Source organism: Asparagus officinalis, chromosome 2 (genome assembly GCF_001876935.1).
Source record: "Asparagus officinalis chromosome 2, Aspof.V1, whole genome shotgun sequence".
Taxonomy (NCBI): Eukaryota; Viridiplantae; Streptophyta; class Magnoliopsida; order Asparagales; family Asparagaceae; genus Asparagus; species Asparagus officinalis.
The window spans coordinates 4,408,844-4,435,377 of NC_033795.1; the positions used below are offsets into that span (position 1 = coordinate 4,408,844).

Genomic DNA, 26,534 nt, shown 5'->3' on the forward strand with positions numbered 1-26,534 from the left:
AATGTTATAGACCGTTCCTACCGGAACACATATAGTATATAAACTTTTTCGTAGGCTGTGATGATCATTCATAGGTGATTTATGTTAGTTTAAAAATCTTAGCTTCTTTCATTAGCCATAAGTGAACTTAAGCTTCCAGTTTTTATTATTTACTAGCCAACGCGAAATAAAGACATAAACAACTAATGAACATGAAACTTCAGTCAATCCTGTAGCAGTAAAACTGAACTTGGACATGAATTCGGGGCTCTGTTTTTCTTTTAAATTAAAAAAAAAATGGCAAATGTATTCCATTTGTGTATAAAAAAACACGGTTGAACTACAATCAGTATTACATATTACCTTTTCTAGTGTTACACTGTTGTTGTTTCTCATGTGCTCTATGTTGAGCAAGTATATCGTATCTTTCAATTTCTTCAGACCTCAAGACGTGTCCCTCGTTGGAGTCTAAACGGAGGAGTTAGAGCGCAGAAACAGCTTGGAGCTTAGCCAGGTTTGTTTGACGTCTCCCCAGATGCAACGCTGTGACTATCCACACGAAACATAGCTGAAATCAGAAGGAAAAAGGCTTAAACCGGATAATTTGAAATTATTATCTCCAATAAAATTTGAGAGCAAGAATATTCAGATGCATCTGTTACAGCTCCTGACCACCCTAGTTAAAACTGTTATGGCTTCCCGCAAGTTCATCTTTTTAGCTTTATTTGTTTGTTTTCTCTTTAGTATAATGGATTTATTATCACGGTGAAAAGGGTTACAACCCCACAAAAACGTCATTATATAACATTTTCTATGCCGGAAAGCCTAATCCACATGGTCATATGGTTATTATATTACAATCTTATTGTCACTCATGCGATGCATGAGACTTAATAGTAATGTTGTTTGCATGCATATTCTGCTAATATTATGATTTGACAAATACGGATCGGAAATAAATGCTCATTAAGAAACACAATAGTTGACAAATACCGATTGGAAATAAATGCTCACTAAGTACCACAATAGAACATACCGGTAGTGCATATAGAGATACCAAAGATGGACGCTTGTCAAGGTTGCCAACAAGCAACTTATATATTCCAGCAGCAGCAGCATCACCCAGCCTTTGGACAATGACATCTATACAGACCTGCAGGAATATAGTACTCATTTTTTGTTTCATCAACAATACTTCCATAATTCAATAGAAAAAACATGACATAGTCTCAGGGTACATATCCTGCTAGATTGGTTCAATGTTTATACATATGTCTGTTGACATCTTTTACATTGAGATTTGGGTTTGGATTGAAAACCAATCAGAGCTATTTTTTAAAGCTTTAAAATGGACATAATGGAAATTGTACTTTTAAGTCAGTGTATTCCAAAGATTAAGAACCATGTTAGTAAGTAATAACCACGAGAGTAGTGGTATAATAGATGGGCCACAATTCAGTAGGATCTCCAATAATATGTAGAATAATTTCTACAATCAACAAATATTCAAGTTGTAACTGCTATATGGAGAATAAGAGTCCAATATTTGATCCTTGTTATAGAGATCTTGATTTGAAAATTTCCATGCAACATAGCAGGCATGCTTTCTCAAAATTATGGCCTCCTTAATGGAAGAAAGATAATTGAACAACTGAGAATTCTTCTTTATTGAAATTTATATAGGTGAAGATCTCATCAAAAGAGAATTTTGAGAAATTTATATAGGTGAAGTTCTCATCAAAAGAAATTTATATAGGTTATTCTACATGTAACTTGTAGCCCTAGTCTCTCTCTACAAAAGTGGACACTCTCTTGTAATTGTTATTTTATCAGAGATAAAAAAGGAACTTTATTGTGGCCATAGACATAGGCATCTTCATAAACCATGTAAAAATTGTTGCCTTCTGTGATTGTTTTTCAGTTCTCTCTTGTCCTCTCTCACAATTGCAGGAAGATCCGGTTACTAACAATACCATGGGTTGTTCATCTTAAATATAAAATTACATGGATAAGGGCTGAAATTTTGCCCAGTCTCATATGCTTTAAACATTGATAAACACATAACAGTGCCAGTTATAAGTCCATGCTTCAACTTTTCCCCTACTAACTTTTGTGATCCTTCTCGTTCCCTTTTCCATCAATTTCTCTAATATATAAACTAAAAAATAATAACATGAAAAGTAACATACTGCATTATTTATTTGATCTCACTTTATTATTTAGTTACCAATATCATAAAACTACATAAACCTTTCTTTTGACTAATGCAGCAGATTACCTTGGCTTTGTACTTTTCATCCTGAGAGACAACAGTGAACAAGAGTTCCCTTCCTGGTCTTGTTACAACATAGGTAGTTACCTACAAGGTAATAGAAAGTAAGATAAGTAAATAATATGACTTTTTAACTCTCATTTTATTAAAACAGGCAATTCAATGTTTCTTACGTAATTCTCAATATCACTATATATGTATGTATACACCCACATAAATACACACATACATATATGTGTGTGTGTACACATACGCACATATCTCATGCCATGCTTAGCTAGTCTGGGCATGAACTACACTTTTTCACCCAGGTCCAAGAATAATCCATGCTAGAATACATAACTTCATCTATTATTTATTTAAAATAAGAAACTAGAACTTTGGAAACTTAATCTAACTATACTCGATCCGATCCATATCCTAAGCGGGTTACCAGGTCAGTTATGGGATCCTGCTTTTTCATGGGTATGGATGAGGGTACCTGAACTGTTTATTTAACAGACCAGGTTCTGGTTTGGCTTATGCGGGTCCGGTCAATTCTGGGTTTGACATGCACCCAGCTAACTCGACTCTATTGTCACTCCTAGTAACCACATGGTAGGTTGAGATGAGTTCAGATTTCTCTAGAAATATGGCTGTTATCAAGAGAATTGCGTTCAACATGTGAACATGTACTATTGGCCATGAATCTAAGAATGTTACAAAGCTGAATCTAAGAATATTACAAAGCTTCAACTACATTGTTTGCAAATAATTAGAATGCTAGACTTATTGAATTTCTAGTAGCCATACCTTCCGAAGAGTCTCAGAGATAGCAACAGCAATCCATGTGGGCCAAAAAGCTAGAGCAACCATATTTAACATAGAAACAAATGGGGATGAACATATAGCAAAAGTAACACCAGCAATTGTCAGGATACGACCCTGTAGAATTATTTAGAAAATTAGCAGGTGACAAAAGATATGAACTATATATTATCTGTGTTCTCTCTGCAATTACTAAGTAAAACAATTATGAAGTAGAAAGGAGGCATCCCATATGTCTTTTGCTGAGTAAGTAGCATCCAACATCCAATACCAAGTGGGTTGGCTAAAGGCTAGACTCGAAAGTACCATGAGTTCCCACTTTTTTAGCAGGAAATTAAGCATACACGTCTATTATAGAAAAATACCATGAATATTTCCCAAAAATATCATCCCTCCTCCATAACTCTCAGGCTATAATTCAGAATAGCTAGTTTTTTCACTGCCTATCTAAATTACAAAGGGGAAAATTCCATCAGATTTTAAGTTCACAAATAGATGATATTGAATAAAATTTTTTGAAATTTTAAAGTAGCTCGATAACATGAAAGGCCTGCTAGTTTTATGCGAAAGTGGTGAGAGTTCATGGTGTGTTTGTTTGTGTGTGTGCAAGGTTGCTGATAGCGGATCGCGGCGCGTCGCGGCGAGGTACCGCTAAGGCTATATCGGGCTATTGCGGCGAAATCGCGGCAAATAGCGCACAGTCAAATAGCGGTCAAATTTAAATATATTTACATATCCTAAATAATAAGAAAATTCATAAAAAAATCTAAAAATTCAATTAGTTGTAAATTTCTTGTATTATCAATAAATAACAATTAATAAGCTTGTTGTATGAATGAAACTATGAAGAAATTCAAGAAATATAGCATCATAATATGTGTGATAGCGGGTTTAGCGGGTTTAGCCGCTTTTAACAACAAAAATCCGCTTTTAACCGCGAAAATCCGCTTTTAACCGCGAAAACCCGCTTTTAACCCGCTAAAATCCGCTTTTACGCGCTATTCGAATGAATAGCGGATTTTCTCGCTTAAGCCAGCCGCGAAACCCCTACGCGTAGCGCTGAAGGGCCGCGACCGCTATTCGCGCCGCTATAGCCCGGCTATTGGCCGCTATTTACAACACTGTGTGTGTGTGTGTGTGTGTGTGTGTGTGTGTTAAATTCAGGCTGGAGATTCTAAAGGTTGGTATCACAACTAACAGAAAAGCGTGTCAATCCTAGACGTGGGAGCATGTAATAGCTTGCAGCTGCATGGTTTCACAATTTCACAGAAACATGGTCGTCAATATTGGGTTCAATAGTCTCATGTACCATTGATAGTTAGCAGTCCCTAACTTTCAAACTTCAACTTTTAGACCAAAAACTCTTACCATCATTGATGAAACATTTAACAAAAATATATGTGTTGGAGGTAGTTTAGTTAAAATATATATGTTGGAGGTAGTTTAGTTATGTTTCGAACTTTTCCAAGCATATCTAGGTGCAAATGTACTCATCATGAGGTACTGAGTTCATCAAAATTTTGAGAATGCCAAAAATAACTCATGCCTATACTACTTTAGGATATATTGCATGTTTTATGCACTAGCCTGCAGTTTCATGAGGAAGCAAGCTAACTATTTTGAATTAAACTATTACAAGCTCATCAACAAATGCTGCTTCTGTCAGCATACAGTTATAAAGGTGCGGAAATAATATAAACATAAATAATGTTTTATTATGTGTGAGCAAAAGAGCATTACTTTGGAATTAAATCAATAACAAAACATTAAGAAACTCTATATCAGTCAGCATCGTACCGTTACAGAGAGTTGTCCAGCAAGAATGAAAACAGCAATGACACTGTTTATCAGTGCAAACAATCTTCTTCGAGCAACATGGCTTGTGACAGTAATGGCAATTATCGTTACTTTCTGTCAATTGTGACAAAATTGAATTGTTAGTAATCTTTTTTACATGGTGTTCACTTCCCAAAGGCTTGTTTTACAAGCTTTCTTTATATGATTTAAAATGTGTTTTCATTCTGTTCGCTCAATGCAGGGAATATATTTTTCTGGGCAATCAATAATTTTATATACGATTGTCAAGCACTCTAAGATTTTTTGATATACTACTGATGCATACTTTCAGGTTGAGCACTCAGGAAACATTTTGATAATATGTATTGGGCATCTAAACGAGCGTAGAAGAAAGTACTTTGGAAAATGAAACTTACCCCAATTAAATTAACTATACCTGAAAATAGAAGAAGGAAGAGATAACTGCACTCAGCCACAGAAATAAGGAGACATATAGGAGATATGTTGATGAAAGTATCAGCTGCAGCCCTTCTAGCATGATCCACAGATTGGGTTTCACCATATATGTAGGTGATTTTGGAGAAGACTCCACAGGGACAGATGATAGCTCATCATCAGCCTCAATATGTTGATTATCTTCTCTATATGAAAGGGGGGACACATAACTTGTGTTATATAACATGTGAATGGTCCAAATAAGACTTCCAGCATCTACAAACACACATTTATATGGAAAATAAAATCAAGTATGAAGTGACGGTTGCTAAATGAGCTACCGAGAATCAATAAAGAAACTTAAGTTCCCTCCATCAATCACATGACATGCGATCCAATGATCCAATAACAGATGTGAAATCCAATTGGAAGCATGCCTGATCAAGGTGTCAAATCTTCTGCAGATAAACTGTTTTCTCCTTCTCTGTCCTAAACTTTTTCAGATTTTATCTCCATTTCTCCTTTTCTTCTTCTAAGATCATATCTTTCATGGGTAGCCAAACCAAAATCTCCATCTGTGTTAGGTGTGTTTATGCGAAAAAGCATTCATTTTCCCCTGTAATGCATGTAGCACTAAAGCATATGTATTCTCAAATGAATGTTACTTTTTCATTTCAGAATTTAATCGCATTCACCCATGTTGCTTAGTTATCAGACTCAAGGTTTTAAATATTGATTGATAAATCAATATTATCGGCGAATCATCAGTTTTGGGGCCCTTCTGCTATGATAAGTTCAATTTTTAATTGGTTATCGTTTTGGGGTAATTATCGGCGGTAAAGCGGTGATAAGGCAATAAATCAGCCGAGTTTAGTGGTAAAATTTGTTGGAATTATCAGTTAGTGATCTTAAACATGTGTATTTACATTTGGTTAGTGATCTAAAACATGTGCATTTATATTATGGTATGTTTATATTTCATTAAGCTTCTACAGTTTGTTAGTTTATCTTGTTATTTGATTGTATGTTATTCAAGATTATATTTTAGGACATTATATTATGCATGCACACCCTTCGATATGACACTCCAATAAATACTACTTATCCCCAATATATCCCTGATCTCCGCTATCCGATATGGCTTTTGACCGTCCGATAAATCCCCAATAAACGATATTTAAAACCTTGATCAGACTGGTAAATTCTCCTTTTCTGGTTGTTTTCTGGCTTAAACCAGTAAATGTAAATCAGTAAATGACAGAGATGGCTAAATGAAACCTTTTTCCAGAGTAAACAATAAATTGAAGAAGTTCAATGAAAATACTTTAATTATAAATTAGTTCAAACAAACAAATTTTGGAGCTGTTACTTTTTAGGAACATACCTAATGGAAGATAATTCTTCACCATGGCATGTATCAAGGTTGATTCCCTTTGATGATTGCGCAGCAAGCTCCATTAACAGAGCAGAAAATAGTAGTAAAACTGAGAATGAACCAAAACAACAATTAAAATGGCATGACACGAGATGATTAGCTGTAGTATAATGAAAGAATTCATCTGTATTGATACGACTGCAAAATAGTATATGAAAGAAGCACATTCATTATTAATAAAAATTGTACATACATGGTCCTAAACGAGCCATGCTTGCTGCAAATAATGAACCAAAAAGCTGCCCAAGTGTAGCTCCGGCACCAACAAAGCCGAACAATCTTGAACCTGACTGAATGCTAATAAGAAAAATCAGGGATTACATTCTCAACCACTGTTCTGCACTTTGAAAGGAATCTTACCTCATTATCCATAATATCAATTACTCGGGCCCATGTTGAAGAGATTGTAATAAGATTAAGCAAGGCAACCTTCAGAGAACAGATAAAGCTAAGTCAGAAGGTAAATTGACAAGTTGCTTTCAACAGCACTTTTAATAAAAAATAATTAAAGCAACAGTTATACCCATAGGAAAAACCCAATCCTGACTGAAATGTAAAACCAGCCATGGTTTCCCCATCCAGCAGACTCAGTAGGATTGCCTACAGCAGTATTGTCTTTCGTACCCTCAACTATCGATCCATGCAAAACTGAGACCTAGACATAGAAATTTCAACCAGTGTAATATAAAATCAACAATAGGTACATGATCACTAAGAGAAACACTTTATTTTTGTGTTTGTTTGTGCATTCACCTTGGGGTTGGGAGGCAGTCGTCCGGCTGAAGATGTAAACCAAAGAACAAAAAATAGGAGAAGGGATACACTAAAAAATCTGTGTATCAAAACCAATGCCTGAAATTCAAGACAATATTACGAACTCAGATATTGATCAAAAAGTAAATAATGTTAATTTTTTAAAGACATAGATACTCACTATAGACAGTAGCAGAAAACGTACAATATAAGCATCATGTATAAAAAGAATAAAATTTAACACAAAAGGCCTTCTTTGTAATAAGAAAAATATGTTTCATCTCTCTTTTTACTCTTTTATCAATCCAACAAAACTCTGATCTTTCTTTCCTTTCCATCAGTATCTAAGCTCCCACTCACCTTTGGATTTCGATCTTCGTGAGTTCCATCTCCTGGTGTGGTCTTAATCCAATTTGCCGAAACTAGGGATTCAAGAAATGAAGAAGAGCACTATAAGTAAGTGATTCAACAAGTTATTTTGACTTTTGAGTTATTTTATTATAGTACTTTTTTCTTTCTTATTAGACTTATTTGTTGTCTTAAAGCTTAAGAGTATGTATTTTAACTGACCAATTTAATTTGAATTCATTATTATTGTTTTAACTTTTAACTAAAGAAGTAACTTTATTTTCAATAATATACTATATCATGACTTGTTTATACATGTCAAATATACAAGCTTTTATTAACATAGTGTTTATTCTCACAGGTCAGCATTCATAATCTCAACTGTCTGACGACCCCAAAAAACATACCTATTAAGTCTACCACTGTTCAACTGCTTACATCCCAATGTGGTGTATCTTGTTAACTCGTACTACGAATCAAACAATACAATCAATCTGGTACTAGTCCTTCCAACCTCAAATATCCTTCTTTTCTGATAAGGCGTCCGAAAAATCTCAAGATTTCTTCAAGTTTGTCAGATGATGCTCTGCTTTTCTGAATTAATGAGCTAATTTCTTGGTACAACTGTAGCTCCTAATTTCTTGGAGTAGTTATTTTTCTTTGTTAATTGCTAACAGGTTTAATCAATTTTTGAAGTGTCTGAGAGGAAATTTCTCGGTAAGTGCTTAAATGAAGGCAAATGGATTAATGATTTATATGCTTAAGTTAACAATAATGTTTACTTGGATTAGCCCTTAAATTTTAATCATTAGTTGACAGATTTTATCACCCCCCTTTATACTATCTCCATTTCTGATTATGATAGTGTTGTATTTTATACTTTGTTTTAGTTTATTTCAGTTTTGGATTACATTGAACTTAATTTTGTATTAGAATCTTAGATTGAAAAAGGCTTGTCAAGGAAAAGTATAGTTGTACCATAAAATATAGTAATCAAAGTAGCTACAAAATTTATCCTTTCACAAACCAAAAGCTACGGTTTTTATAATTTCACACGCGAAAGATCATTTGCTTATCCTTCTATAGATGCCAGAAAGCAAAACTTAACCCCACAGTGAAGGAGTTGTTTGGAGGATGGACTTGCTCCCATGTATTAAATAACAACAAAATTTCATCTAGAGAATTAATTCCATTCAATTTTCCATTGTAAAGTAACTAATTAAACAATAAAAAGAAATTAGATGGGGGGAAAAGAACTAAACGAAACCATTCCAATTTCACTCACAAAAGACCACCGGTAATTCCCCACTATTAACTTCTAGTATTTACAATACCGTGCCAAGTAATTATAATCTTCAAACATACCCAAAAAAGAAAAGAAAAGAAAAGAATTCATCTTACCCTCGATTTAGACAAATTGGGCAGAGAAAAGAAAAGGGTCGAAAGCGGAGCAGCAATGAGAGTCAAAACAAGCGAACCCACGAACAAACTTGGAAGATTCCCCAACCCTAACGAGATCGCCCCATCATCTCGCAGAGGCAATATCACAAAATACGCGCTCAAAATCTGATATTCGAAGCACCAACTAATCAATCCAACCAAAAAGAGGTAAACTTTAAGGGATTTAGGATGAAATCATGAAATTGAAGGATTCGAACTCACGAAGAAGAAGCAGGAGGAGGAGTGGACTAGGGCAGAGATCTCGTGGGGATGGACTGAGACGATGGAGGAGACGACCGATTCGACCCGAGATGGGATCGCCATTGTCGGATGCTGAGATCAAACAAGCGAGAGGGAAGAGAGAGGATTAGGAGTTGATTGAGGTTGACCTTGATGATGATGCTCCCATTGTTGAGGAGTGAGAGCTCGAGCTGAGAAACGAGCAGCACGTTGAAATCTATGAGGTCTCCTGGATTAGAGGTACAAAACGGATGCGGTTATCCGCCCACATATCCGTATTTGGATCCGATAACATGCGAGCGAATATGGATACTCAATGACTCATTCCCTATTGGTAGGATATGATTTGTATTCTAATCCTAGATTCACAGTCTGTCAGATAGATTGATAGACCAGAATTAAGAAATTTATTATATTTATGTCACATTACTTATATATTTTTCAAAATTATTTGTTTTCCTTGTGTTTATTTTGCATCTGAACATATTTTCCACTTGTCTGGACGATGACATAATTCAAATTTGGTAAATGTGGACTATGAGTTCTGCTTCGTATCGATGTTCTTTATTATTATGTGAATACAAATATAGTAAGTATTGATTCAATTCATACTTTATTCTTTCCCACGCCCTATATCATATATAATCGTGTCGATATTCTTTATTATTATGTGAATACAAATAGGGAGAAGTGTTTCTAAGGTGACACCTTAGATAATCATCTAAGAACACGGCCTAAAATCACATGATTGAGCTACATTGTGGATGATCCGCTCCGTTGAACTTGATCTACATATTCTAAAATCCCAACACACCAAGTTTAGGGTGAACCCATCGTCGTTTGACCATTCATCCAATCGTATCAATTTTAAATGTTTCGAATGAATAGAACTTTTCACACGACTCGACGGAGGGTCAAACGACGATGGGTTCACCCTAAACTTAGTGTGTAAGGGTTTTAGAATATGTAGATCAAGTTCAACGGAGCGGATCATCCACAATATAGCTCAATAATGTGATTTTAGGCCGCGTACTTAGATGGTTATCTAAGACGTCACCTTAGGAACACTTTTCTCATACAAATATAATAAGTACTGATTCAATTCATACTTTATTCTTTCCCAACGACCTGTATCTGGGTCCTATTCATTCTTGCAATGGATAAAAAAATTTCAGGAGGACTATTTGTGAAACCCCTAAAGTAGAGGGTATTTAGACGAATTAAAATAACTGAGAACGTCACCTTAAAAGTTCAGGGGGGTTTTTTTTCTAATATTAGCCCTTTTATGGACCAATAAATCAATTTTTTAATGGATCATATTAAGTATTCTCATTATCGTTCAAATCACAGACTTTTATACTATTTCAATCCGAAAGTTGCTCGACTCCCTCAAGTTGTGGAACAACCGTGCATTGCCATCAACATCAAATATAGCCAATTTGAAGGATAACCAATTTTCCATAAAAATTCACCTTCTCCTTTATTCTCAACACCAAATCGATTAATTGTGCTCCCAACAGAAAATTTTGATCGCTAATGCAATCTCAGGACTATTTCGTTCAGCGTTCTGAGCGGAACGAACGGGATCACGGCCAACAGTTGAAGAAAATGCAACAGCTCGTGTATAACGAGCGTTTACGACCGTTTTCTTCTACGGTTACCCGTTACGATCTACCGGAGATATGTTTGGTCTGCTGCAAGGATTTTGAACACAGGCAGAAGCTGAGGCTGCTTCCCAAATGCAACCACAGGTTTCACCTGCGATGCGTTGATCGGCTGTTGAATCATACGAAATATAAGTGTCCTCTTTGTGGTAGCCAACGAGTAGTACAAACTTATGATGATACCCTTGATGGAATCTGACATGAGAATTTTTTTCTGTTTTTGTTATTTTTGATTTATGTAACTTCTAGAGTCATGGGATTTATTTGCTATATCATGTGATATGACGCAGGTTTTCTTTTGTTTTGCAGAAAATATATTCATGCAGTAATTGTTGTGTTTAAATTATGTTTTTTTTTTCATGTCTATGTTTTGCCGAACATTGAGTTTCTAAGAAATTTGTAAATCGTTTTTGTGAATCACATTTTTTTAGTTTCTGGAGATTGTGAGATGGGAGGCCAGAGAACCTATTTCTCAAATCTTTTTTGCTTGCATATAAACTGATATATCCAACTATCTAAAATTTTCAAATTTAATTTTAATGATGGGAAAAGATGCTCTTATTTTGGAATTAACAAAATAACCGATTAAATCTTTCGTAGAAGGTAAATATCTTTCTATTAGGCCAATATCTTTCTATTCGGTTATTTTGGAATTAATAAACGAAGCTATCAGGTAATTCAAACGAAGAAATATTTATCCTAATAAAACTGTTATCAGCAACAGATTATACCACATGTAATACCTAATATCTAATACCAGCCTTGGAATATTTATCGTGTGATTCAATAATTCAACCCGATTGATTGTAATATAATTCAAATCCTAATAAAACTCTAATTATGACTATTATCCTATCACATGTAATACCTAATACCTATATATAAACCAAGAAATTACACAATTTTTATACTAACTCCATCTCCTTCAACATGTATGTTTCTTTATTATATATATTATTTTCATGCATAATTATTCTTTAGAAATATTGTGTATTTGATTTAATGGCGAATGGTGATGGTGATATTTGTTTTACATTGCAATTACATTTTAAGGCAATTTAATTTTTTTTAAAATTACTTCAATTTTATTGCAGAATTTCGGTGATTAAGGATTTGATTGTTGCAGGTTCTCCCATCTATAAAGGTAAATCTTCATGTTTGATATTATTATAATTTAGATTTATTTGCATATTTTTAAGTAGTTTCAGTTTTTGCATGTTTGATATTATTATAATTTAGATTTATTTGCATGTTTTTAAGTAGTTTCAGTTTTTGTGTAGATTACAACACATTCATACTAAGTCAATAATCTTTTATTATAAGGCATAGTATAGAAATATAATATTTCCAAGCCTAACAAAACATACTAAGTCAATAATCTTTTATTATAAGGCATAGTATAGAAATATAATATTTCCAAGCCTAACAAAACATTCTATTTATTTTGTATTTCTTCAAGACTAATTATCGTCTAGGTGAGAATATTGAAGTCTAAAGTATTTGTTGTATATATACAACAATTGTGAATAGGTCCGTGTTTTTTATGTCAAAGGGGTCTGGTATATTAGCGTCTTTATCTTGCCCCTAAATACTCAGTCCTTTGCCCTTCAATAAACAGGAAAGAGATCTAGAACATCTTCCTCCATGGTGTTTCAAGTTATATAGCATGTATATTTTTGTTATGAAGGCATGTTATATTGTTATGTTTGACAGGTGGCCATCATGTGTATCTCGTGTCCTTCTCAGAATTAGACATGTGTCAGGTTTTTGTTAAATAAAGCAGCCGAATTAATGAGTTAATTTGTATGTGATTGCATGATCATTGCTATTCTTGGGTAGTCTGTAGCATGTTTCCATTGCGAAGTCTTCGGCGGTTTACATTCATAATTAAGTTCTTTGCTGAATTTCGAGTACCTCGTTTATTGACTTAATTTCTCTTGTATCATACTCACTTTAAAACACGAGTTAGGAAAAATCTTTTTTAGACAAATATACCCCTATAAAGTTTGAACTATCCTATCTATAATCATCTTTTTTAGACAAATATACCCCTATAAAGTTTGAACTATCCTATCTATAATCAAATTCTAATTTTTAAATTTAATTTAATGATATATACCCCTATAAAGTTTGAACTATCCTATCTATAATCAAATTCTAATTTTTAAATTTAATTTAATGATAAGAAATGATGTTGTTACTAACTTTAATAAATATCATATCCGATTGATAACAAATTATTTTATGGGTTTGTTATATAAATCCGGCCCGTAATAACAAATCCTATCAATCCCCGATTAATTACTTTATATATCATATCCATAATATCATATCCGTTGGAAGATAATAAGGCTATTATTCTATATCCTCTACAAGAATTTTCAAAGTTTCTGAAACCCTCCACGTAAACTTTTAATCTAACTATCGTGTCATAAGATGAGGTAAAGCTCCCTCACATGCAAGTAATCTTTTGTGAAGCTATAGGGACAAAATCCAAAGTTAACAAGCACGGAAAACTTTGAAAAGTTATCCGATTAGACGACCAAATTATATCCATTAACACGCCTCCTTGTTCCTAGATTAATTAATGCTATTAATTAATACACTAACCCAAATTAGCAATATTAGCAACCTATTAAATTGCTACCATATATCAATTTGGCTTCTCACGAAAAAGAGGGATAAAATAACCACCTCGCCGACAAAATTTCGCTAACGCGGAAACTTTATACATTAAAGAGTATAATATAATATTATACAAATTTATATGTTTCACGGAACTATTTAGTTTGTAATGTTTGTAATAAATTTACTACATATATGTTTTATAGAGGAGGATTATCTATTGTGTTTTTAATTTATGATGGTTACATATAAAAGCAGAGAGAGTTAGATTTCAGTTGGACGATGTTTATTTATATCTGTACTTTTGTGAGTCCAGTTTCCTTCCATGTTCCTTTAAATGTCACTTTGATTTGAGTTATTCTTTAAGTTTGACATCTTCCTTAGTATGTTATGAAAATTAAATACAATGCTGAATGTTAAGCATGTTCACAACCCATATGACTTGCTATTGTCAAGAAACATCGGTTCCTTTACATCTTTTTTTAATCCCTTTGTGCTTTTGCAACATGTTGTTTACTAAATAGTTCCTTCAGGGGGGGTTAGTCACCTAGAACTTAAAATTAGAACTGGGATAATCTGTGGGATAAAATTTTAAGGTGTTAGTCACATAGAACTAAAACTAGAATAAAATTTTAAGGTGTTAGTCACATAGAACTAAAACTAGAATAAAATTTTACAGTGTTAGTCAAGCAGAACTTTAACAAAACTAGAATTGGGATAATGGTACAAAATTATCCCACTTTTTTTATTTTTCTATACAAAAATGAGAGTTCTAGTCTCTCAAATTATTCCAAGTTTTAGCTTGGAACTATGTGGTAAAAAACTAGAACTCGTATTTATTTTGTTATTTTTTATTTTTTTCCTTTACTTATTTCCTATTATGGTTACCGTCATCATAATAATAATTGTCAATATCTTATAGTCTAACCAAAAGTTATTTAATAGTAACGAATAGCTTGTAAGTAATTATCAATTAATAATAGTAAGTTTAAAATACATAAATAGTATTTATATCTTCAAAATGCATAAATATATACTTCATGATTATAAAAATTTATCCCACGTTATTTTATCAAAATATCCCGCTTCACAAAATTGTTCCTAGTTATCCCACTAAAATATCCCACTAGCGAAATATTATTCCACTTTAACAATTATCCCATTTTGCATGAAAATGTCCCAATTGACTAACACCCCCTCAGGGAACTGCTTTACTGAGAATTCTCATTTTTTCCGGTTTTGAAAATCTGTCCCCACCTCTTCACCAAGGAAAAAACATTTATACATATAAACCCAAATTTATCTTATCAATCCATCTATAGAATACAAATCATTGCTAATTTATGCTTACATTCTTCGGCGTTCGGGGAAGTTTCCTGTCATCTAGCACAATTAAATTTCAAACTGAGAATAGATAAAATGACGAGGGGGTAACATCTTGTCATTTGATATAATTAAATTTCAAAACGAGAATAGATAAAATGAAAAGTACCCATGCTTCATGAAAAAATAAGGGATGTTTTGTTCACATACAATAATACCCTGTAAATCTATTGCTATTTTCGGTTCACCGTAAAATCTATATAATTACTAATTTACTCATCCGGATGTTATTGTCTTAGCAAGAAAAGCGAAAAATAGTGCGAGAGAATGTAAGGGTGAATTAGAAAATGTGAAGCATGAATCTGCAAGTAAAATAAATCTAGGGGGGACAAAAGGCAAAAACCCATTCATACCAATATGTAGAACAAGACAGAGGTAATAATACCAAAAAAGAATATGTAGAGGAAAATAAATATCAGCATAATATAAATACATATATCAGAAGGCGATATGGCCTCAAGTGTAGTCATGAGTATTAATCAGATACAAAAAAATATAACTCCACATGCATACTTTCATATAATCCAATAATGGAATATTATTATTTTTTAATATAATATGCAGGTTTCAATTGGAAGAAACTGCAAAAGCAAAATGATCTCCATCGACGCTTTTTAAAAATGCCAAGGAAATTCATATTAGTGATATTATGCATAAGTCACAGAATTCGATACAGGTACAATATTATATACATATTCTTATCTACAAATTTAAATCTAACTAAACTTTGTTAATATACAGGCACGATATTGCACATTTAAGGTAAAGATAACTACTATTTTAAATAGGCTCGAGCCATGGTTCTATGCTTGCAAAGGCTGTGACAAGAAGGTTGATAAAGATGTTAGTAAAGAGTGTCTGAATGACAAATGCCGCAGAATCATTGATGACCCAGTACCAAGGTTAAGTAATATATATTTTTTAATGCCATGAACATATTAAAATACAATACTAATTATCTTTAGAAATTAACAATGAAAAATACATGTACTTAGTTAAGATTCTCGTGGAAAATGGAACGGATAATGCAAGAGTAACACTCTTTGACGCAGCAGAAACTCTTATTGGATGCAAAGCAGAAACATTCATTACAGAAAAGAAAGAGGTAATTCCTAACTCTATTCAAGTAGTAAATTAGAAAATAAACAAATTCATAAGTATTAATATAACATTTGTTTTCATTGCAACAGAAAAATAATCAGAGTCCATATTTCCAAAAATTTGTTTTGAACATCGGAAAAACATTCAAATTCCTGGTGAAGTTAGATGAAAAGACAAAAGATGAACGAGGCGAAGGCAATATAATAGCACAAGAAATTCAACTCCAGTCTGATATTACAATCGACGTAGATGATGAAGATGCTACTCTAGAGTTGCCCAGAAAAAAGATAAAGGTGGAGAAAGATTGATCTTGGTTCAATTAGAAATTTTCAAGAACAATATTTTTTAATCATTTTATATAACATCTTATTTTTTGATAGCTACCGCAGCATGTATTTAACTTTATAGTAGTTTTGTATGCTTATGTGATTGTTTACATCACATAAAATTACACTTTGATATATAATCATTTTACTATATTTTATTATTGTCTATGGATAGCGCAACATGTGATCAATCATTTATGATATAAAGGTGACATCTTTAACCAATTGGCAAAGAATTACTATTGTGATAAATTTGCTTGGGGTTGTCACAAACCTCAATATTCATTGTTTTAAAAAAAACCTTGGCTTACTAATTATTACTTGTTGAGATTGTTGCCATGTTGAATAAGGGACCAAATTTGAACAAGATTTACTTTCATACTTTAATTAAGTTCCTGTTAAGTGTTGGTGGTAGTGATCAATTAAAAATTTTTAGAACAAAAATAATTTACAAGTTTGCAATAAATCAAACAATGATCTTAGCTTTTTAAGTCAAAAAATATCTAAAATAACTTAAATTTTTGAAATATTTTCTACATTACTATAACTAAAATTCATACTAACAATTACTATATGCCAGATACGTATATTCATCCAAATTTAGCTTAAATTCCTTTACATTTAATTTTTTTAATATTTAAATAAAATACTAATAAATCTTATAATTCAATAATACATATTTGAACTCATGATAAATCTTACTTATTTAAAGTAATGAAATAAATATAAAATAATATTTTTTTAATATTTAACCACGTGCATTGCACGTGCATAAAAACTAGTATATATATATATATGAGAGAAATGGAGAAACTTGGTACCAAGTTGCTTAAAGCAACTTGGTAGTGATGTGGCATAATCTTGCCCCTACATCACATCTTGAAGATAGAGCCACAACCACCCTTCACCAACTCCAATGTAGATATAGGGACAAGATTATGCCACATCACTACCAAGTTGCTTGGAGCAACTTGGTACCAAGTTTCTCCATTTTTCTATATATATATATATATATATATATATATATATATATATGGAGAACCTTGGTACCAAGTTTCTCCATTTGAAGCTTGGTAGTGAGGTGGCCAAATCAAGACCCTACATCATGCCTCGGAGAGAGAGCCTCAATTACTATTCACCCTACTTTTAAAAAAGAGGCTCCATCTCCGAGGCATGATGTAAAGGCTAGATTTGGCCACCTCGACTACCAAGTTCAATGAAAGAACTTGGTACCAAGGTTCTCCATATTTCTCTATATATATATATATATATATATATATATAATATATATATTATATTATATTGAGATTACATGCTACACTAAATTTTCTTGTCGCCTATATATAGATTAATGACTAAGAAACTTTATATATTTATTTTCTTTGATGTTTGTTTAAATGGGCTACACTAAATTTAAATTTTCATGATTGATAATTGAATTGCTAGGAAACAAATGTAATCTAAAACTAATTTGAATTTTTACGTTATTTGGACCGACATGAAACAAAGCTTGGTTTGAGAAAGTATAATGTTATAAAAGTAAAAAATACTTAAAAATAGCATTATAAAAAAAAGATGAATAATTAAAGCCAATAAGCCAAGATATGATTAATTAACGTGTGCTAGAGCGAAACTAAAGAGAATATAAAGTTTGTTGCTAATCATACATAAACTTCAGAGTAAATCATAAGCTAAAGATTAATGATAACTCTAGTACACTTTTATATGAGAAAATCATCCACATAATCATATAAAAATACTTAAAAGAGTTGATGAGAATCCCTTCTAAATATTCCTGGTTTTACTCAAAAAATTAAGTTATTCTATAAAATTCGAAAAATAAATCTTTTATTTGTTTGTTGGAAATTTGCAGTAAAAAGACAATGAAAGAAAAATTAATTTGTATTCTCTCAAAATCGATTACAATTTGGATTCCGATTACAAAAGAGAGGAGAATGAATTTGATTCTCCCCTTTGTTTAAAACTGGGTTCTTCTTGGTAGCGATAGAGTGCCTCCTTCGATTGCTTGCGTCGAACTTGCTCTCCGTTGACGATCCGACCGTACTATCTCACGAAAACGATTGATTTGCTTGATGAATTCGGTTTAGAACTCTTAACGAGTGTAAAGAACTCTGAACAAGTTGAAAACTCTGAAAAGAGTTGTTAAGGACCGAATAATTGATTAGTGCAATTAACTCGCGTTGCAAGTTTAATTACGAACTCTTAAACGAGTTTCAGAACTCAGAGCGAGTTGAAACTCTGTAACAGAATTGTTAGAACCGAAGATTCAGTTGATAGCCAAGTTGATTTGCCGTTGATGAAGGGATCCCCTCAGATTCAATTTGCTAACTACTGAGTAGTTTGTTGATCTCCAGAGAAATCTCCTCCTTCGTGCGGTTTTTTGCTGCCGAGATCTGCTAACCTTAAGCGGTTTTAATGCCAGCACACGTCAACCCCTTACTCAGTTGAGTAAGTCGGTTATTTATAGGGGGATTAGGGGTATAACTAACCCCTAAATCCGCTCCTAAGTGGGCGAAAATCCCTCAGAACGTGGGATAACGGTTTTGAGGCCGTTCGGCTTGTGTTTGAACAAGTCAAACGCCTAATTTGGCGTTCTGGACCTTAACTCTGCGTCTAAGGCCTGAGACGTAGAGTTAAACCTTTGTCAAAGGTTTGAAACGCATAGGCCGCATGCGTTCTGGAATTGGAGACGCACAGGTCACTTGTGCGTTGAAATTCAACTCTGCATCAAGAGTTTGGGACGCATGGTTGAGTTTGTTGAAGAACGCACGTTATGTGTGCGTTTGTGCTTTAACTCTGCGTCACAGAGTTAGATGTCTGCTGGAGAACGCACAGTCCGTGTGCGTTTTGTGTTTGGGAAACGCAGAGGTGGGTTCTGCATGGACTCTGCGCTTTGAGTCCACGAACTCTGCGTTTGGACTCTGGAATGTAGCCACAGCCTCTGCGTTTTGAATCTGGAACGCAGTCACGACCTCTGCGTTTTGAATTTCAAATGAGGTCACGACCTCTGTGTTTTGAATCTCAAATGAGGTCACGACCTCTGCGTTTTGAGTTTAGAACACGGGCATGACCTTTGCGTTTTGAATCTTGGATGCAGAGGTGATCCTTAGGTGGGCTCGACGAACTTCATGCTAAGTCCAATGCTCAGGCGAAGTGCAGTCTCACAGACGGACTTCAGAACATAACTTGCTGCGAAGAACAGGTCATAACTTTTAAACCGTAAGTCGGAATTGGACGAATTATATATAAAAATCGGCTATCTCGACGAGACGGAGCCATCTGAATTGAGCCAAAGGCTTCAGTTCGCTTCCTCCGTTTTGCCAAATTCCTTACGGTTTGAGAGATATCTGCGTTTTAATATGAAGAGACCGTCAATTTGTAGTCTCTTTTGCTAGAGCGTTGCAAAGATCGTTACCTTATAACCTTCGTCTTGGCTCCTTGAAAATATGAGAGTCATCAGATTGTAACTCCCGATGTTGATTGTGAAGGCTGTTGAATTAGAGCTTTCATCAGTTGTCGTGAAGGTCGTCAGATTGTAACCTCCAGCGATCTACGTGAAAGTCTTCAAATTATGGCCTTCTGGAAGTCGTCAGATTGTAACTTCCATCATCGGTATTTGATGGGGGATAAGCTATCTATTGTGATTTTTAGACAACCTACATTATTCTTTCTATTTTATTTTTTAAGTTAAGGTCAATCATTCTTTACATTTATCTTCTTCCTAAGCAATTCTAGAGTTGTGTCTTCGTTGTCTACGTTGATTGTGACATCAGGTTGGAGTTGGATTTCTTGTGATGTTATTTTTCCATGAGCTCTTTCATCTTCTATCTTCACGTCTTATTTCACAAAGAAGTTAAATGTATTTTCGATATTCAACAAAAACTTTTAAAAATACAGACTTTGATTATTTTTATGTTTTAATGAGATTAAATGTTAATTTATATATATATATTATATATATATATATTATATATATATATATATATATAATATATATATATATAATATAATATATATATATATATATAATATATATATATATATATATATATATATATATATATATATAAGATATAATATAAATATATATATATATATACATGATATATTATGAGAAATATGGGTATGCTAGGTAGTGAGGTGTCACATCTCCCTCCACTCATTTCAATATGGGACCACATTCACATGGGTAAGAGTGGATGTGGATGTGACACATCATACTAAGCATAAATTTATGTTGGTACCAGCATACCCATATTTCTCTCTCTCTTCTCTCTCTCCTCTTCTATATAATATATATTATATATATAATATATTATATATATATATATAATATATAATATATATATATATATATATATATATTATATATATATATATATAATATATATTGTGTTTCTAATTTATTTTTAAAATAAGGTTAGGAGTTACCTCTTTTTTCTCTGCAATGAATTTTTTCTAGTATGCATTCAATAAGAGTTTCTATTGCGTTAAATAATATTACTTTTTTGCTCTGTCTATGTCATTTTTCACAAGAATCTGAACAAATAACTGTATTTTTTATTATCAAATTGCCTTAGATTATAATGTTAATATTTAATGTTGATATGTTTATTTCATGAAGAAGGGACATTACTCAACATTGGTATTACATCATCAGTGATTCTGTGACATTTATCACTTAGACATTCTTAGTAACATCACTATCCACCTTCTTGTTGTAGCCTTTGCAAGCTAGAACCACGGCTCAACTATATTGTAAATGGTAGTTATCTTTACATTATATGTCCAACAGCGTGTCTGTATATTGGTAGAGTATTTTTAAATTTAATTGTGTACATTTTAGAGTAGGTATTGTAAGAACATACCTCTTTGAATGTTGTGATGATTGCATATATCAATAGTTTAAATTTGTATTGTATTTGTAAAGAGCCTTGTTGGATATGCTTTTATTTTAGCAGCTTATTATGAATGAATCATGCACATTAGATTTAAAGTGCAATATTTTTTCTTTATTTTGTTATATGGATGTTTGCTTGGTTTACTTACCATTCTCTTATTTCTTCAATAAGTTGTATCTTTGGGTTGATATGTATTGTTAACATAATTTACGATGGCATGCATATTTCCCACATAATTTTGAGACAGATATAATGTGAATTTTATATTTAGTGACTTTTAATAAAAATTTTAGAAGTAAAATATATTACCTTCATATTTAAAGATTTTGAAATCTAACTATGCTATTACATGTTTATCTTTGATCATGTCTTTAAAAATTGATCATTCATTAGTAATCATATCCCCAAATAAAGTTACTTGCAAAGTCATGCCGCTATATAGGAATTTTTTTTTACTTATGCTATTGTAACTAAGTATCATGTGTATACCTTCTGTCTATTATAATGATTTCCCATATCTTATCTGGCTTATTATATCCCGTAACATAGTTGATCAATGACTTCACTTTAGTTTCTATTATAAGATTATTTATTTATATTAAGTTTATGATTCCTTTAATATTTCAAGAATAAAGTATGAAAATTTATAAACGCTTACTAATTTTTCTTGTATCTTTTATAGAAAATGCTTTTTTGATCGGGACAAAGTTGTTCAATATGTTCTTTAAGGGGAATTCAGTTGGTGCTTCTTTGCTAGATATAACTTTTGTGAATGTCACTTCAAGTGATTCATGAATATTTTCGAATTTTAGGTTTATTTCCTTCACTTCTCCATTTGAAATGAAAATAACTTGATTTTTTTAAAGGATATCTATGAACTTTCTGATAATTTCTCTATACATAAACTTGTTACTCCTTGTCATCTCCAAATGATCTATGGTCACATATCATGCTATTGAGCTATTGCAAAACATGCTTCCAGTTTTGACACATCAAATTATATGGTGAATTAAGCAGATAATTATATAATGAGAAGTTGATTTACAAGCTGTTGAAGCTGAGATAGGCCTGCGGTTTGAGGGAGGTATAACGGAGCTCCAAGAGGTTATCCCTTTGGATCCGTTAACTCCTTGTATTTTTTTACTCTATAAATATTAATAACATCAGAGATGAATGGTTATACATTATAATCAATTAATGCTAACTTATTATATTATAGTCTTTTATCAGTTTTATATAATTTAGTCTTCTATTAACTAATGTTATTAGTAAAATTATATGCAGTTCATTAAATTTATATAACAACATTAATTTTTAATCTACCATATATTTTTAAAATTTTTATTCCTTAACTGAATAGTTTTAATTTATTGTAATTGCCATTTTTTACTAATATCAACTTAGACTACTTTTAGATACTGAAAAGGGATGATAAACTTTAAATTGAAAGTTAAATTTATATATCTTGATGAAAGAATATCAAACAGTTACACTTTTTTTTGCCAAATTTTAGCTTTTTTGTGATTTTGAACTTTGAGGGGGTGTTTTGTAATTTTTAAACTTTGATAGATTTTTTAAAAATTTTAAATTTTATGTTTGGTGCTTGTAATTTTCATATTATGAGAGTTCAAATGTTAAGATGTTTCTTGCAACTCTAAAATTTTGAGTTTTTTTTACAATTACTAAAACATTGGGTTATTTTTAAAAAAAATTTAATTTCCAGCAATCTGCTGATAACTTCCAGATGTGATATCTACGAGTTATAACTTTTTAAATTTCATGATTTTTTGAGATTTTTAACTTTTGATGGAGTTTTCGTAATTTTTGTAACTTTGAGATTTTTTACAAATTTTAAATTTTCAAGTGCCTAAAGGTAATCCGTGGAATCCGTTTATGTTGTTTGCAAGTTTTAAAATCTCTGAATTTTAGGACGTGTTTTTATAATTTGAACTTTTCATAATTTTTGTAACTTTGAATTTTTTTTACAAATTTTAAATTTTCAAGTGCCTAATGGTAATCTGTGGAATCCGTCTATGTTGTTTGTAAGTTTTAAAAGCACTGAATTTTATGGTGCGTTTTTATAATTTAAACTTTTGAGGTTATTTTTGCAATTTCAAATTCCTGGGGCTATTGTTAATTTTTAGATTTTATGTTTGTTGTTTTAAGTTTTGAAAAGTCAGCATGTTTTGGGTAATTCTAAACTTTTAAAGATATTGTGTGTATTTTTTTTTAAAAAAAAATTGGGTTTCTTTGTAATACTTCATGTATTATAATATGTTATCTATGTAGAATTTCTTAATTTTATTTGTTTAGATTATTGAGCTATGGACGGTTCATGCGGGTTAATATGGGATATAATTAGTATTTGGATAGATTAACATTTAAATAAAATATTCAAAATAATGTTTCATGTAGTTTGTATTTGGATAGATTAACATTTAAATAAAATATTCAAAATAATGTTTCATGTAGTTTGTTAATCTTTTTTTTTAATTGTTGAGCTATTAGGTAGTTAAAATATTCAAAATAATGTTTCATGTAGTTTGTTAATCTTTTTTTTTAATTGTTGAGCTATTAGGTAGTTTACGTGGGATTAGATAATGTACAATTAGAATTAGAATAGATTAAGATTTAAATAAAATATTCAAAATAATGAAGAGTAATATTGACCATGAAAAGATTTTCCCGAACTCGTGCTTTTAAAGGGAGTATGATATCTCAAACAATTTATGATTTTGGTATTTTAATTGTAAAGATGATGCCCCATTATCTTGAATTTATATAACGAAGACATTCTAACGAAAGAAGGGTAACAAAACCGTTATCCTAATCCCTTTGAGAAAGATTAGTGATATTGTGATGACATTAATCGATTTTCTTTGCGCGCTATGAGATTAGTTAAGCCTAAGAATTTGATTAAGATGCTCTTAATACATAATCATTAGAGCATGTTAGTATTTGTTTGTAAAAACAAGATAGTCCCACATCAGATATTTGTAAATTTATTTTGAATCACAATATTTTTTGGTTTCAGGGGATGCATTAAACCTACAATTGGAGTATCCTCATCCTTGATGATTAGCTGAGGTCGGCTTATTTTATAATTAAGATGGTCATTAAACAAAAATAATTACACCTCCTATCACAGATTCACAGGTCAATGAGTCCCTAAACAATGGGTTACATTTCCGTGTACTCAATGGAGATGCAAGCTAGCAAATTAAGCTTAAAAAAGAAGAGGAGAAGGAGAATAATTTTAGCTCAAATTCCTTGCACCTTCTGTATATCAAAAAAATTAATATTGATTTTGATGTTTTCAATTGACAATATTACATTAATTTTTCTTTCCTTTTCCTTCTTGTGTTATCTGACTAAAATTTTTATCACTAAATACAAATACTGTAGAAACTTTCTTTTATTGATGACGTTATGATAGTTTACAGAGATTTTTATACTAACCTTTCAATAATAAATACAAATACAACAGTGATGGATACAAATACTTAGAAATTATGAAAATATTCGATCAGAAACTGTGTTTTCTCCAATATTTGATTTTTTATCACTAAAATGTGCAACAGAAATAAAAAAATCTCAAGAGTAGAAAAGTGTAAGCTGAATCCAGAATAGTAAGCTAATAATTCAAACTGCAACATAGAGAAATACTTTAAAACAATAGTTGTTCTCCATTGATAACAGAAGAAGCATTTCTATCTCAACCATTTTCTATTGTTTTTAATATGTATAAACTTATAATCATGATATTTTTTCCTCAAATGAGACCTGATCAAATTTTAAATGAAAAATTGAGTTTCTGTCAAGTAAAGGCTACAGTATCAATCATCCAGCTTTTTCCTACATCACTCTACAAATTAAATATCCCTTAGCTCCTTAAAAAGGGGGGAAAATAAACATTAATCACAACCATAAACACTTAAATATATAATGTGCTTATGCACATATTTTCCCTCAACATCAGCAATGGATCCAAGTCATAAACTCTACTCAATCTCAACCATCTCTCTCATATTCCTACTATTGTCCATTTTTACCTGTCTCTCATGCCAAGCCTAAAGAAAAGCTAGAGACATACATAATCCATGTACACAGGTCACCATCTTTAGCTTCAATTGCCAGCTTTGATGAGCAACGAAAATGGTACAACTCATTCTTGCCCGTTACAATTGCAAGCTCAAGCTCTACCGAGCCTCGTATGATTTATTCTTACGAGAACATCATCAGCGGATTTGCTGCAAAATTGAGCGAAAGAGAGTTGCTCAAGCTAAAGAAGAAATCTGGCTTGGTTCATGCCCACAAAGACCGAACAGTCCCTCTGCATACAACCCACACTCCCAATTTCTTGGGCCTGCATCGGCACACTCCAGGCTTCTGGAACGATTCTAATTATGGAAAGGGTGTCATCATCGGCATTTTTTACACAGGAGTAGCACCAGATCATCCTTCGTTTCATGATGAAGGTATAGTTACAGGTTTGGTGCAAAAAAAATGTTTTTGGAATCATATACTAATTTCAAACATTCAAGTTTCATGAATGTCTATATCTTCCCTTTTATTTTATAGTTAAAGGACCCTCTGCAAAAAAAAAAAAAAAAATTTAAAATTGCGGTGAGGGTTAACGGTTATGAATTTTATATTCTAACATGTTCTATAGGTTAAGAGCCCTTTCGGTGGACTGAAATTTAGACTCACCTAGCGATATTTTTTTTTTCAATTCTACTTTAAATCCTATGGGAATGGAACCTATGTTGCCCTACACTACACCAAAACTTTGAGGTTGTCGCAGGGGTTGAGAGTTATAATTTTAAATTCTAACTTTCCCTTTTCTTTAACAGGTATGCCTCGTCCGCCCGCTAAGTGGAAAAGGGAATGTGAGTTCAATGCATCTCTAAGCAACAACAAGCTCATCGGTGCGAGAAACTTTGCCCAAGGATTGAAAGCTATGCAAAGTTCAGCAGTCAAAGATGGGCCCTACGATAACGGCGGGCA

General features: G+C 32.3%; 2 protein-coding genes and 1 long non-coding RNA gene across 4 annotated transcripts in view; 2 read left to right on the forward strand and 1 right to left on the reverse strand.

Moving 5' to 3' along the window:
- Positions 230-9,721, reverse strand: LOC109829994. 2 transcript variants are annotated; one of them, XM_020397118.1, is made up of 13 exons: positions 9,489-9,721; positions 9,228-9,392; positions 7,479-7,577; positions 7,249-7,380; positions 7,086-7,154; positions 6,919-7,015; positions 6,675-6,774; positions 5,292-5,496; positions 4,856-4,969; positions 3,044-3,175; positions 2,258-2,338; positions 1,016-1,132; positions 230-547 (listed from the first exon to the last, which is right to left on the reverse strand). In XM_020397118.1, exons 1-13 carry the CDS (start codon positions 9,588-9,590, stop codon positions 461-463), a joined length of 1,500 nt encoding a protein of 499 aa, XP_020252707.1. In that variant the 5' UTR covers positions 9,591-9,721; the 3' UTR covers positions 230-460. The 2 variants fall into 2 exon arrangements, with proteins under 2 accessions (XP_020252707.1, XP_020252708.1); XM_020397119.1 differs by lacking the exons at positions 9,228-9,392; positions 9,489-9,721 and adding an exon at positions 7,839-7,887.
- Positions 12,091-16,088, forward strand: LOC109829357. The gene is made up of 4 exons (XR_002244001.1): positions 12,091-12,102; positions 12,265-12,314; positions 15,743-15,854; positions 15,920-16,088. It is a non-coding gene; the product is annotated as an uncharacterized LOC109829357 (long non-coding RNA).
- Positions 25,362-26,534, forward strand: part of LOC109829718 (subtilisin-like protease SBT1.4) — a 2,156-nt gene continuing 983 nt past the window's right edge. The window contains exons 1-2 of the mRNA XM_020396759.1: positions 25,362-26,005; positions 26,381-26,527. Coding sequence (XP_020252348.1) covers positions 25,741-26,005; positions 26,381-26,527 — 412 coding nt within the window. The 5' untranslated portion in view covers positions 25,362-25,740. The remainder of the gene's footprint in view (positions 26,006-26,380; positions 26,528-26,534) is intronic.